Below are 13,256 nucleotides of genomic sequence, written 5' to 3' on the forward strand. Positions count from 1 at the left end.
TATAATATTCTACCAGAGTCAGACTCTTTTATGCCATTTTCGAGGTACATTTTTGGGCATTAGAATAAAAATTAGATGTTTTTCCTCAATAAAATTTACATTAATATCAGCGTTCCAAATTACCAAAGACGATATTTAGCCTAAATTACAAAATAAAACACACTGTTTCCGGTTGTTTAATTATTTTACGATAACTTGACACACAAATTAGGCCCCTAGGGAACCTCGACAGGAAATACCAGCTGTAGAAAAAAACGTCACTTCTGCTCAACTTTCGTGTTTAGAATTTTGAATTATATCGCTTTAATTTTAATACCGACATTCTTGACACCCTCGATGAGCGTTGATTTATTCAGTACAGGCTTGTAAACAACTTGACAACTACGAGACAAATCTGCATTGACATGCTCACCCCGCACCATAGATGTCTCTACCTGTCAAAACGACAGCAGTAAAACTAATCGAAGAAGAATAAATCCCGGAAATGCAATGCGTTGCATAGTTTACAGCACAATTTCTCCTTTTTTTTGGTCGTCATATTTTGTTTGATTTGTTTGGGCCGTCGTGTCAGCTGCTTTCCTGCAACACCGGCACAAATTCCTTGTGCGTCTTGATACTTTTGCAAATCCAGGATGGAAAAGTTGATCAATTGTTTCAAGAAAAGGCCAGATGCTGTTGCCAGGTTGATCTGCTTCCCTTGGGCAGGTGGAGGCTCCATGCATTATGCACGCTGGGGGAACGTTCTTAACAGTTCTATAGAAGGTAATCGTATAGTATTAACGTTAGCTGTATAAATATGTACCCAACCGACTGCCTGAAGACAGCTGGGATCGGACCCACATAACCCTCGTTTTTCATCACACTAAATAAATGATCTTGTCATTACTTTTCATTACTTTCAGTTTTTGCTGTCAAACTTCCTGGACGGGAGAGTCGGGGCAAAGAGACTTTCTTTGAAAACATGCAGCAGATTGTGGATGAGGTTCTTCATTTGTTATTGCCACTGTTCAAAGAGAAGCCCTTTGCACTCTTTGGTCACAGGTATGACATTTTATAAAAGTATATATAAAAGTCCACATTTAGAGAAAATGTGGACTTATGTTGTTCACCCTTCTGGTTTGTCTTAGTTTTGGTGCTTATACAAGCTATGCTGTTGCAGATGCTCTGAAGAAACTTCACAACATTGAGCCAGTTCACATTTTCCTATCTGGTGCATCTGCACCTTATGTAAGAGCCAGTCAGACCATTTCAACAATATACATTTATTTTGTTTTTCTGAACTACTTATGTAAATATTTTGTCCTGTCAAGTGTAAATCGAGTTTCCCATTGAGGGATTAAAATGAGAACAAAACAAAATATTGATTGGACATGAAGAAATTCTGTCGTTATTTTCATCTCGACTGTCTATTTAAATAAAACTTGTAATTTTTGTCGCATGGTATCTTCATAGTCAGAGACTCGCATCCAAGCCCCAAAGAGAAGTGACTTATCAGATAACGACTTTCTCAAGTGGATGATTTCGATTGGGGGAACTCCGCCTGAGCTTCTGGCCAACCGAGATGTTCTGCAACTGTTCCTACCTGCGCTTAAGGCTGACCTCCACATTATCGAGAACTACAAGTGGGGTCACAACTCTTGTTCATCGAAAAACAGACCTTATTCAAAAACAAGAATACTATGGTGACTGAATTTTACTTGATATGTGACAGGTGTAACAAGCCATCATGTCCATTCCTCTCTTGCCCGATCTCATGCTTGGATGGGAAGGAAGATATTCCTCACGATTTACAAGGTCAGTTCTCTGTGAGCAAAAAAAAAACAGTTTTTTTCTGCATGTAGGCGAAAACCTTATATGGCTTCAAATTTACAATTCGGACATACGTTTCAAAATGTACTATGTATATTAAATTTGGTCTTTTTTCCCCCCTGTATTTGCGGTTACTCATTCAATACATCGAATTGCTTTGTTTCTCAACAGCATGGAAAGACATCACAACAGGAGAATTCAACATCAGGATGCTTGATGGATCTCATTTTTATCTCAAGGATCCCGAAAATGAAAGAATAATATTAGATTATGTGACAAAACATCTCGAAACATCCGGAATGAACTATTTGTGAAGAAATATATCTCTACATTTTGTATATTGGATTGGATTTGATTGGATTGGATTACATTTCACCGCAGCAAAGTGATGGAAGGAAGAGGAAAGGAAGAAGTAGAAAAACAAAACATAGGAGCTGCTGTAAAGTCAGCCACTCTCGCGGCGCCATCTTGAAGTCAAAACAACAACAAAAAACTAACAAATAATGTGACACAACAAAAAAGACTCAGACAGTCATTCAAACTTAAGCACTTTGTATACCCTCTTAATTACATAAAGCAGTTCTAGATGAAAGAAACGATCAAAACATCCTTTTCACCAGTGGATCAGGGACATCATGGTTCAACATGCATGTTTACTACAAGCTAAATGTTGAAAGCAAACACGAAGCTGTAGCATCCATTGACAAAAATAAATAAATAATAAAAAAATGTTAGTAATCAAATACTGTATTTGTTTTTCTACTTCTTTCTTTCCTTTCTTCTTCCTGTCATAACTTTGCTGCTGTGAAATATAAATGTCTCCACTGTGAGACGAATATAAGTACAGTACATCCAATCCAAGAATAAGAATATAGAATATTGTAATATTAAATACTGTAGTTTTATGTAGTTACAGTAAAGTCTCGTTATATCAATATTCTCGGGAGTCGGAAAAAATATCGATATAACCGGACTATCGATATAACCGATCCTGCAGCATGTAAATTTTCTCCTTACGTTCATAGAAATAGTATCGTAATAAGCAGTACTATCGATATAACCGATATTGATATAACGAGACTTTACTGTATTTAGTTTTTTGACTTCAAGATCACGTCGTGAGAGTTGAGATGCTGTATTTTATTTTTCTACTATATATATACACAGTAAAGTCTCGTTATATCGATATCGGATATATCGATAGTCCCGGTTATATCGATACTATTTCTATGCACGCACGGAGAAAATTACATGCAAACAGGGTCGGATATATCGATAGTCCCGGTTATATCGATATTTTTGCAGACTCCCTTGAATATCGATATAACGAGACTTTACTGTATATACAGTAAAGTCTCGTTATATCGATAGTACTGCTTATTACGATACTATTTCTATGAACTCAAGGAGAAAATTACATGCCCGCAGGATCGGATATATCGATAGTCCCGGTTATATCGATATTTTTGCGGACTCCCTTGAATATCGATATAACGAGACTTTACTGTATATATACATATACATACACGCATTTTTGAAGATATGTCATATGTACAGCTTTTTATTCTAGAAGAAAATCCATTCAAATAAAGTGATGTGAAGAAAATTAACGTCATGCTCAAATGCCATACAAAAAAAAAGTTATTTGTGCATTATCCATTAACAAAATTGTCTAGAAAAAGTCCTGGAAAGCACTCGTGGTGAGCAAAAAAATCAAATAAAAATTATAATAAAGTTTATATTACTGTTTGATCTCAGTCAAGTGAAGGCGGTGATGATGACGGTGGTGGCGGCGGCGGCGGCAGCTCTTCATCAATACTGTCTTTCGCATTTGCGGCCTCATCCTGCACGTCCGGCGGATCTGCGTAAGGCGAAAGGCGGCGCACGCTTCCGGGGGTACACGGCAATCTTTCCCGAGCCCTTTCCGACGGGGCCGCTGCGTTGCCGTCGGCCTCCGTCCCCGACAACCAGGGCGGGGTTAGCGTTGATTCTGCAGATTCCATCTGCTCGTTTTCAGCTAAATGAAGAAGAAAAAAAAACCATTATCTTACTTTGCCATCTTTGGAGATGGCAAAGTAAGAGTACTAAATATGATTTTAAAACGACTTATAATTTCTCTTCACCTTGCACTTTCCGGATGACCTTCATGGTGAGCGAATCATCTGATGCCTCGAAGCTGGAGGTGCTATCTTCCTCTCCGATATCAGGCTCTAGAAAATCATCTTATGAGTGTCCTGAATGAAGTGGATTCGTCACTTTCAGTTGCCTTAATTCCTTACCTTCGTTACCGTGACGGTAAAGTTTTCCACTTGACATCTGAAAGAGGAAGAGTTCAGTTATGAAATTATTTATAAACCGCCCGACCAACCAACATTGGATTGGATTGGATTAGCCTTTATTAGCCTCGCAGTGGATACATGTACATTTTGTAGCAGCAAAGTGATGAAAGTAAGAGGAATGGAAAAGAAGAAGTAGAAAAAGAAAATACAGCTGTAAAGGAGGCAACTCTCGCGGCGCCATCTTGAAGTCAAAACAACAACAAAAAACGAAATAACAAAATAATGTGACAACACAAAAGACTCAGACAGTCATTCAAACTTAAGCACTTTCTGTACCCTCTTAATTACATGAAGCAGTTCTAGATGAAAGAAACGATCAAAACATCCTTTTCACCAGTGGATCAGGGACATCATGGTTCAACATGCACGTTTACTACAAGCTAAATGTTGAAAGCAAACACGAAGCTGTAGCATCCATTGACAAAAATAAATAAATAATAAAAATAATGTTAGTAATCATATACAGTATTTGTTTTTCTATTTCTTTCTTTCCTTTCTTCTTCCTGTCATAACTTTGCTGCTGTGAAATATACATTTCTCCACTGTGAGACGAATAAACAGTACATCCAATCCAAGAATAAGAATATAGAATATTGTAATACTAAATACAGTAGTTTTATGTAGGTATTTAGTTTACATACATACAACTATTTAGTATTACAGTGAAGAAATTGACATTTCACAGCAGCAAAGTGATGAAAGTAAGAGGAAAGGAAAGGAAGAAGTAGAAAAATAAAATACAGGATCTGCTGTAAAGGCAGCAACTCTCGCGGCGCAATCTTGAGGTCAAAACAACAAAAATAAATAACCACATAAAACTATTTAGTATTACAGTGGAGAAATTTATATTTCACAGCAGCAAAGTTATGACAGGAAGAAGAAAGGAAAGAAAGAAATAGAAAAACAAATACTGTATATGATTACTAACATTATTTTTTATTTTATTATTTATTTATTTTTGTCAATGGATACTGCAGCTTCATGTTTGCTTTCAACATTTAGCTTGTAGTAAACGTGCATGTTGAACCATGATGTCCACTGGTGAAAAGGATGTTTTGATAGTCTCTTTCATCGAGAAGTAATAAAGAGGGTACAGAAAGTGCTTAAGAATGAATGACTGTGTCGTTGTGTAGTCATATTATTTGTTATTTCGTTTTTTTTTTTGTTGTTCTTTTGACTTCAAGATGGCGTCTCGAGAGTGGCTGCCTTTCCAGCAGCTCCTATATTTTGTTTTTCTACTTCTTTCTTTCCTTTCCTATTCCTTTCTTCCTAATTACAGAAAGTGCTTAAGAATGAATGACTGTCGTTTTGTAGTCATATTATTTGTTATTTCTTTTTTTTTGTTCTTTTGACTTCAAGATGGCGTCTCGAGAGTGGCTGCCTTTCCAGCAGCTCCTGTATTTTGTTTTTCTACTTCTTTCTTTCCCTTCCTCTTCCTTTGCTGTTCTGAAATGTAAATTTCTGCACTGCGAGCCAAATAAAGTTAAATCCAATCCAATTTTAGACGTTTCCGAAAGGCATTTTAGTCTCAAAAGCAAAAGGAAATGCATCATCATACTCAACCTTGTTTTCGTTGAATTTTTTGGGGTATTTTGCAGCTGTTTTGGGAGCAATGCCCATTTTTGCCGACTTGAAAGATTCCAAACGACTTCTCATGGTCCTCTGGAAGATCTCGTCCGCCTCTTTTTTGTCCTTGTTGACCTCAATGTAGCTCCTGCTGTATCTATGCCGGTGCTGGGATGCAAAATAGGTATGTAAGAGAAGAATGAATTTGACCGTGATTGTATTTTGTGTTTTATTTTGTAAAACGACAAATTGTTCTACCTGCTTTCTGCCTTTGTACAAGTGTTGCTGTAGCAGGTGGTGACTGATGTCTTCTGTTTTCTTCGCGCCCTTGAGGGACTGCTCGTGCATTTCCAAGCTCATTGAAGGCCAAGCTACATCTCTTCTTCTTAGTGGCAAAATATCACCGTGTCAAACTCTTTTTTTTCAGAGTTGTATTGATACAATTGGGAGCTCACCCTAACGTGGACACGGCACTGCGATCGGCTCCCATGATGTCGGGCATCACCTCCGAAGATTTTTGCCCAAATTTTTTCTCCAATTCTAGACCTCCTGACTGATTTCGAACCAGTCCCAAAGAGCCGTTGCGTTCACACTGCAAGCCAAGTAAGGAAACACTATGTTTGGTCTAATAGCTTAACTCATTCACTGCCAGAAGATATGTAAAAATGTGTCCACACTCCAGTGCCAGGGTTTTTGTCATTTTCAGTCAAATTGCAGGACTCACAGAATATTGAGTTTTCGGACTACATAAACATTCAATTCAACGTGAGAAATCTTAAGACTCTCTTCTTTTATCAGAAAAAAATAGTTAATTCCTAAGTTTTATGGCTCTGGAGTTATCTGAGCTTGAAATGGGGGCAGCTGTCCAAATTACAATGCAATATTGGTTTTAGCGCTTTAATAACAGCTGAAGCTGTAACCAAGCGCTAACATTGGACAAAACAGAAATTATGCCCCCTCATGGAACTGAAAAAACATTGCTAGAGGTCTGACCAATGCTTTATCGGCACCCAAGCAAGAAAAACTAAAACCCAAAAGAAATACAGGAATCTGCGTTCTTGACCAATCAAGTGGCTTTAACCGAAGACTGGGGGCGGGGAATAGAGGACAAAAACAGTCAGCTGCCATTTTGTTGTTAGAAGAACGGGCTCTTCGCGAACGACACATCACTCACTGAGGCAGCTCCGTGTACGAAGAAAGTTCATATGCCAAGGTAAACTTTTCATAAATGTAACGTTCGTAAACCGACAAGTTTGTAAGCCAAGGGGTTCATAAACCGAGATATGACTGTAATGCAGTATAACGCGATGCATTTCAATGTAATTTTATTAGTATGCAAACACGAGATTTCTTATTACAGCAAAGACTCGTTATATCGATATCGGATATATCGATAGTCCCGGTTATATCGATACTATTTCTATGCACGCACGGAGAAAATTACATAGGGTCGGATGCAAACAAGAGATTTCTTATTATTTCTTATCAGATTTTCAGGTTATTGCCATCCATTGAATCGAGGTACTGCAAATGGAATGTATTGATTTTTTTCCCCCCTCAAAAATGATGACACATTACTTAATTTTGCTCAGCAAAAAATAAAATCACACTTACAAGCTATGACTCTGCAGTGATTTTCTGCAAATCATACCAGAAGTCTGCGATGAGGTGAATTTCTCCGTGTTATCACCCACCTCGGTTACATAGCTGATGGCATCTTTGACGTTGAGCCGATGGAACACTTTAAAGACGTAGTCGCGATTCTTCCTCGCCGATGGCTTCATCAAAATCGGGGCCATCCATTTCTCTTCAAAATGATTCCACCTGCCCGGCAAAGCAAGGTTACTGCTCCGTCCTATTAATTTCGATGACGACAAAAGAATCAGACATACTTATCCATCATGTAGTTATGACCAAATTGTCCGGCGATATCTTCAATTGCAACAAGCATGTGCTCGAAAACCTATATAAGACAGCCAGGATGTTACAGGTTTTCCGTTGTCATAGATTGTTTATGATTTTTTTTTTCAACTTCACCTTATTCTGCACAGTTTCTATGAGCGTGTGCTCCGTCCCTGAAGACCTCTTTACTTTCAGCCAGGTGACAAGAGGTTTAAGTGCCAGTCCCTGCAGCCAGGAAATCGAAGAAACACAAAAAACTAAACCACATCAGATCATCTCGGATCCTGTGGAGACGTCAAAACCTACCTGAAGGATGACAGTGAAATAGACGACAATCAGAGTGGTGGAGACCATCAAATTCTTCTCCTTGATTTTGTTTTCATCCAGCATCATTGCCAGCCCGTAGGCAACCGCCCCTCGCAAGCCACCGTAGCTCATGATAATCTGATCAATAACCTCCAGTTGGATCAGCCGGAATTTGTTCATGATCCAGGTGAGGAAAAAGACTCCTTTTGTACACAGCAAAACACAAACCGGCCACCATTTTGTGAAAAAAAAAAAAAAAAAAACACCATGGCACTGACTCCATTTGCCAACTCAAAACTCACCGATGAAGCGATAGACAAAGATGCAGATGAGCGTGATGAGCACAAAACCCGTGTTCCACACCCATAACGTCTTATCGATGGCTGAGATTCCGAGGAAAACAAAAATGATGGTTTCGGAGCCGTGGGCGAGCACCTTCATGGCATATCGGACTGTTGTGACGGACCTTTCGTCCATGTTTGCGTTGATGTATTTTTTACAGGATACGCCACAAAAGACCGTCCTGCGGTGAAAAAAGACAGATGAGAAAAGAAAATCAATGTTTGGTTTCAAAAAGCCACACTCAAAGTCTCCTAGATTTATATAACAGACATTTTTCAAATAATTTGTTTTAAAGGACAACCGACACCATTTTTTGTTTCCTAACTGACATCAGAAAAGCGTTTTATAGCATCCAAAATACCCAAAACACGCAGGCCGATATTTTTAGTCAAATGCAAAACACACAAAAAAAATGACTTAATGTGTCCCAAAACTACTTCAAAATGACTCAGAAATGGTGAGTTTCACAAGGTCCCGCCCCCTTGTTCGTGACTTTTTTGTTACTCATCCAGTTATGAATATCATTCAAATAGTTCTGAAGAGGAAAGCATAAATGTTTGCAATCGATTAAAGAAGTCCTTCTGTATCAATTCGAGCGGTCTGGACTCCAATGTAGCGTCCCAGAAAATGCACAAGATGGCGCCCAAGCTCCGTTGGAAATGGGCTGATTTGTCTGCTGGGAATTTCTGTCAACTAGTATCAAATAGTAGTCTTGGTGCAACACAAAGATTCACCATCGCGTTATTCATGTATTTTGCTTCTAATTTCGCCATCAACACGGATCACACTGAAGTTTTCAGACCAAACAAAGTACCCGAAATGCATTGTGTGTCGCTTTCTCGGTCAGGGACGTTCCAGACGTGACGTCACGTCAGGCATCAACTCAAAAACAAGACTTTCTGAATATTCAGCGCAAGTCTTAAAACGTAAAATATAGCTATATGCCGTGGAATCTTTGTAAAATACACTCAGTAGAAGTCATTTGAAGTGATTTTACAAATTATGGACACAACTTGTCCGGAGCCGTCGGTTGTCCTTTAACTCATACATGTGCATAAATGTGTCCACTCCAGTGCCAGGGTTTTTGTCATTGTCACTTGAATACCAGGACCCACAGAATATTGAGTTTTAGGACTACATCAACACTTAATGCAGCATAAGAAACCTTAGCCTCTCTTCTTTCATCAGAAAAAAAAGGTAATTCCTAAATTATATAGGTCTGGAGTTATGAGCCCGAAATTAGGGCGGCTGTCCAAAATACAATGCAATACATACATACAAAAAAGGGAAATCCTGCCCCCCCCAGAGGCCATGGCCAGCGTTTTATCGGCACACAAGCATGAAAAAACAAAACCTGAACAAATTCGGCAATGGCGCTCTACGTCATATTTTCAATTCCAGAATAAATTTGGGAATGGCAGTAAATGAGTTAAATAGAACTCACGCTAGAATGGCAGAAAGGGAGAGCATCTCAGCGGTGAGGTAGGAAAGGTACCCAAACACGAAGATGAAGCTTGCCTCGATGACCTGAATGTTTTTTGTGCATCTGGTTATAAGAGAAAGCAGCAAACCAAAAACCACGCCAAGGAGGGAGCCGCCAAATGCCACCACGAAGAAGGAAACTAAAGATAAAGGCAGAAAGTTTTGTTTCAAATATTATAAATATTATCCTAGGGATGATGACCAGGACTTACTTATTCCTTTGATGATCTCCACAGCGTCAATTCGGGAACCTCCCAGGGAGACAAATGAATCAAACACATTGAAAAGCACCTAAAGAGATAAGATTTTTCGTTTTTAGCCGAAAGAGAACAAATTATCCGGCCTAGAAAGAAAAAGGGTATGAGCATTGAACCTTGTGGCACACCACATATTTCATGAGTAGTAGAATGTGAATCGTTTCATGCTACAAATTTGGATCTGCCCGAAAACAGTGCCAAGTATCAATAATAATAATACATTTCATTTATAAGCACCTTTAAGAGCCCTCATGGTCACTTTTCAGTCCCAGGATAGGTTTTTCTGTGGGTGAGTAGTGGCAACCACACGCGCCAGCGTTGACTCAACGCAGAAGTAACTCAAATAGATAGAAAGATAGCTAGCTAATAGATAGCTAATAGATAGACAGATAGCTAGCTAGATAGCCAGATAGGTAGCTAGCCAGCCAGATAGCTAATAGATAGCAAATAGCTAGATAGCCAGCTAGATAGTGAGTGAGGTAGCTAGCTATATAGCCAGCTATCAATCTAGATAGCCAGCTAGGTAGCAAGCTAGATAGCCAGCTAGATAGCGAGCGAGGTAGCTTGCTAGATAGCCAGCGAGCAAGCTAGATCGATAGCCAGCTAGGTAGCTAGCTAGATAGCCAGCTAGATAGCTAGCTAGATAGACAGCTAGATAGTGAGCAAGGTAGCTAACTAGATAGCCAGCTAGGTAGTTAGCTAGATAGCCATTTTCATTGCAGTTGTATTGAAATAGAGCATACTCACTACAGTCACACCATCATTGAGCAGTGACTCTCCAAACACCAGAACGAAAAGAACCTCATTGACGTGGACCACTTCAAACACGGAAAAAACAGCCACCGGATCAACGGCGGCAATCACGCAGCTGAACAAAAGATAACGTCGCAAGTCCATCTGCAAATCACCTGCAAGGAACAAAAGGTGGGAGAGAGAGATTCGTGTTTGGATGTGAAATTGAATTTCATGACATCTTTGTCAAGGTGAATTGGAAACGTCCTCTTACCCATGGCTTCGCCCTGTTGACACCCCCATAGGGTTAACCCCAAACTGACAATATTCCAGATGGTCCCAATGATGGCGTAGACAAGAATTGTCCCAATGTTTCTGAAGAACAGTTTGTTTGGCATGAAGTAACCGGCGTCCAGGATAATTTGAGGAAGCAAATAGAAGAAGAAGACGGTCGGGGTCAGTTTGAAGAGGTGCACTGTGTTTGAACCCCAGATGATGATACCCAGGATGAAGCCAAAGCAAATAAGCAGGGCACTTTCGGGGATGATGTCAGTCACATGATGATTCGCCTCGATCACTGTGGAGACAGACAGATAAGAGAATTTTAAAGGACAACCGACGCCTCTGGACAAGTTGTGTCCATAATTTGGAAAATCACTTCAAATGACTTCTACTGAGCGGATTTTTGCAAAGATTCCACAGCATATAGCTATATTTTACGTTTTAAGACTGAATATTCAGGAAGTCTTGTTTTCGAGTTGGTGACGATTCCTGACGTGATGTCACGTCAGAAACGCCCCTGACCGAGAAAGCGACACACAATGCATTTTGGGTACTTTGTTTGTTCTGAAAACTTTGTGTTGATGGCGAAATTAGAAGGAAAACACATAAATAACGTGATGGTGAATTGTTGTGTGTTGCACCAAGACTACTATTTGATACCAGTTGACACAAATTCCCAGCAGACAAATCAGCACATTTCCAACAGAGCTTGGGCGCCATCTTGTGCATTTTCTGGGACGCTACATTGGAGTCCTGACGGCTCGAAGTGATACGGAAGGACTTCTTTAATCGATTGCAAACATTTATGGTTTCCTCTTCAGAACTATTTGAATCATATTCATAACTGGATGAGTAACAAAAAGGCATCTTCTCCGAATTTGAAGCCATTGTTTCGATTCTAGAGCAAGGTAAGACGTGATGTCACGAACAAGGGGGCGGGACCTTCTGAAACTCGCCATCTCCGAGGTCATTTTGAAGTAGTTTTGGGACACTTTAACTCATTTTTATTTGTCTTTTGCATTTGACTAAAAATATCAGCCTGTGTATTTTGGCAATTTTAGATGCTATAAAATGTTTCTTCTGATGTCAGTTCGGAATCAAAAACATTGTGTCGGTTGTCCTTTTAGGGTTCACATCCTTGTTGAAACAATGTTGGAATAACCACCTCAGGGACCCAAAAGGTCCACCCCTCACTTTCTAAGAAATACTCATCAGACCAACAAACAGGTACAAAGTGATGGACCTGAGGCAGCTAAGATGATATATTTCTCACTTATTTTGTTTTAAATTACATTCCAATATAATATTACTCAACACAATCAATTTAGTGTAATAGTAGCACTCTGTTTCGAATAAATCATGCTGGTAATTGAACTTGAAATGCCAATATTTCAGATTATTGTAATTTTTATTTACCTAATTTTGACAAAAAAGCCAACAGCACTCCAGCGGCGACAACAAAAGGACCCTCCACATGATGCCACCTGAAGGAGACAATCCTGCCACCATTCTCACTTGCGTGGGTTCTGGAATCTTGATTTTTTGCTGTGTCATCCCTATTTCCGACCGGGTTCCCAAGAACCACAAAAATCGGAAACACTAAGCAGAAGAGCCAAATGTATACAAATCCACAAGGATGCATTTGATCAATTCAATGCTTGGAGAAAAAAAAAGAACTTCTGCCAAAGATGGCGTCAAACACTAAGGTAAAACTTTCTTTGGCTTCTGACAAGTTCTTTCTTATGACTCTCCTTGTTTCTACCTCCTCTCGATTTCATCTTTACTCCCCTGAGTTTGTGTCCCTTGTAGTCAATATATTGACCAAATGATCCCGATTAGAATCACGTAGTGTTTTTGGCTTTCTTGCTTTGAAGTCTTTGAACTTCGTTTGTGACGTCATGTCGCGACGCCATGTAACGAAAGCGTTCCAGTAATTTAGAAATGTCGTCATGCCACCCGGAAATCTGTAAATGTGCGAATCGGGGTTCATACTCACGGTTCTACTAATAAGCCAGGGCTAGTTGAACGTTGTTTATTTTATAGTCAAATGCGGCTTAGTATTGTTATAGAATCGCTCGAGATAAATAACTTTAATGTATACTGTACTGTAATTGTAAAAGCGGTTGCTCGTTATAAATTTTGGGACGTTCACTGGTAATTAGTTCCCTCTGACTCTCCCTAGTGGCAAAAACATGCAACTGACGATGATAATAAGAAATAGAACTGCAGCAACAACAAA

At 39.4% G+C, this 13,256-nt stretch overlaps 2 protein-coding genes across 4 annotated transcripts; one reads left to right on the forward strand and one right to left on the reverse strand.

Annotated features, from left to right (window-relative positions):
* Positions 1 to 216: 216 nt before the first annotated feature.
* olah (oleoyl-ACP hydrolase) lies at positions 217 to 3,513 on the forward strand. Its single transcript, XM_089022866.1, has 6 exons — positions 217 to 762; positions 903 to 1,041; positions 1,128 to 1,227; positions 1,453 to 1,622; positions 1,712 to 1,794; positions 1,981 to 3,513. Exons 1-6 carry the CDS (start codon positions 633 to 635, stop codon positions 2,121 to 2,123), a joined length of 765 nt encoding a protein of 254 aa, XP_088878992.1. The 5' UTR covers positions 217 to 632; the 3' UTR covers positions 2,124 to 3,513.
* Positions 3,514 to 3,558: 45 nt separating this feature from the next.
* Positions 3,559 to 13,144, reverse strand: LOC148882969 (sodium/hydrogen exchanger 3-like). 3 transcript variants are annotated; one of them, XM_089022864.1, is made up of 16 exons: positions 13,014 to 13,144; positions 11,010 to 11,312; positions 10,751 to 10,911; positions 9,959 to 10,037; positions 9,709 to 9,886; positions 8,225 to 8,445; positions 7,923 to 8,125; positions 7,752 to 7,841; positions 7,607 to 7,677; positions 7,409 to 7,538; positions 6,170 to 6,306; positions 5,973 to 6,099; positions 5,712 to 5,882; positions 4,089 to 4,125; positions 3,933 to 4,019; positions 3,559 to 3,826 (listed from the first exon to the last, which is right to left on the reverse strand). In XM_089022864.1, exons 2-16 carry the CDS (start codon positions 11,131 to 11,133, stop codon positions 3,564 to 3,566), a joined length of 2,079 nt encoding a protein of 692 aa, XP_088878990.1. In that variant the 5' UTR covers positions 11,134 to 11,312; positions 13,014 to 13,144; the 3' UTR covers positions 3,559 to 3,563. The 3 variants fall into 3 exon arrangements, with proteins under 3 accessions (XP_088878990.1, XP_088878989.1, XP_088878988.1); XM_089022863.1 differs by lacking the exon at positions 13,014 to 13,144 and adding an exon at positions 12,434 to 12,689 and having other exon boundaries at positions 5,973 to 6,096; XM_089022862.1 differs by lacking the exon at positions 13,014 to 13,144 and adding an exon at positions 12,434 to 12,689.
* Positions 13,145 to 13,256: the final 112 nt, after the last annotated feature.

This window comes from Hippocampus bargibanti, linkage group LG20, assembly GCF_051943395.1.
Source record: "Hippocampus bargibanti isolate YZ-2025 linkage group LG20, ASM5194339v1, whole genome shotgun sequence".
Taxonomy (NCBI): Eukaryota; Metazoa; Chordata; class Actinopteri; order Syngnathiformes; family Syngnathidae; genus Hippocampus; species Hippocampus bargibanti.

What these genes read in the sequence shown, in the direction of transcription:
- olah (XM_089022866.1), top strand. Translation starts at nt 633, where the DNA reads ATGGAAAAGTTGATCAATTGTTTCAAGAAAAGGCCAGATGCTGTTGCC. An exon ending in TTTGCACTCTTTGGTCACAG is followed by an intron (nt 1,042 to 1,127) that starts GTATGACATTTT and finishes GGTTTGTCTTAG; the next exon opens with TTTTGGTGCTTATACAAGCT. An exon ending in TATTCCTCACGATTTACAAG is followed by an intron (nt 1,795 to 1,980) that starts GTCAGTTCTCTG and finishes GTTTCTCAACAG; the next exon opens with CATGGAAAGACATCACAACA.
- LOC148882969 (XM_089022862.1), bottom strand. Translation starts at nt 12,659, where the DNA reads ATGCATCCTTGTGGATTTGTATACATTTGGCTCTTCTGCTTAGTGTTT. An exon ending in CCATCAGCTATGTAACCGAG is followed by an intron (nt 6,307 to 7,408) that starts GTGGGTGATAAC and finishes CTTGGCTTGCAG; the next exon opens with TGTGAACGCAACGGCTCTTT. An exon ending in AGTGCCGTGTCCACGTTAGG is followed by an intron (nt 6,100 to 6,169) that starts GTGAGCTCCCAA and finishes TTTGCCACTAAG; the next exon opens with AAGAAGAGATGTAGCTTGGC.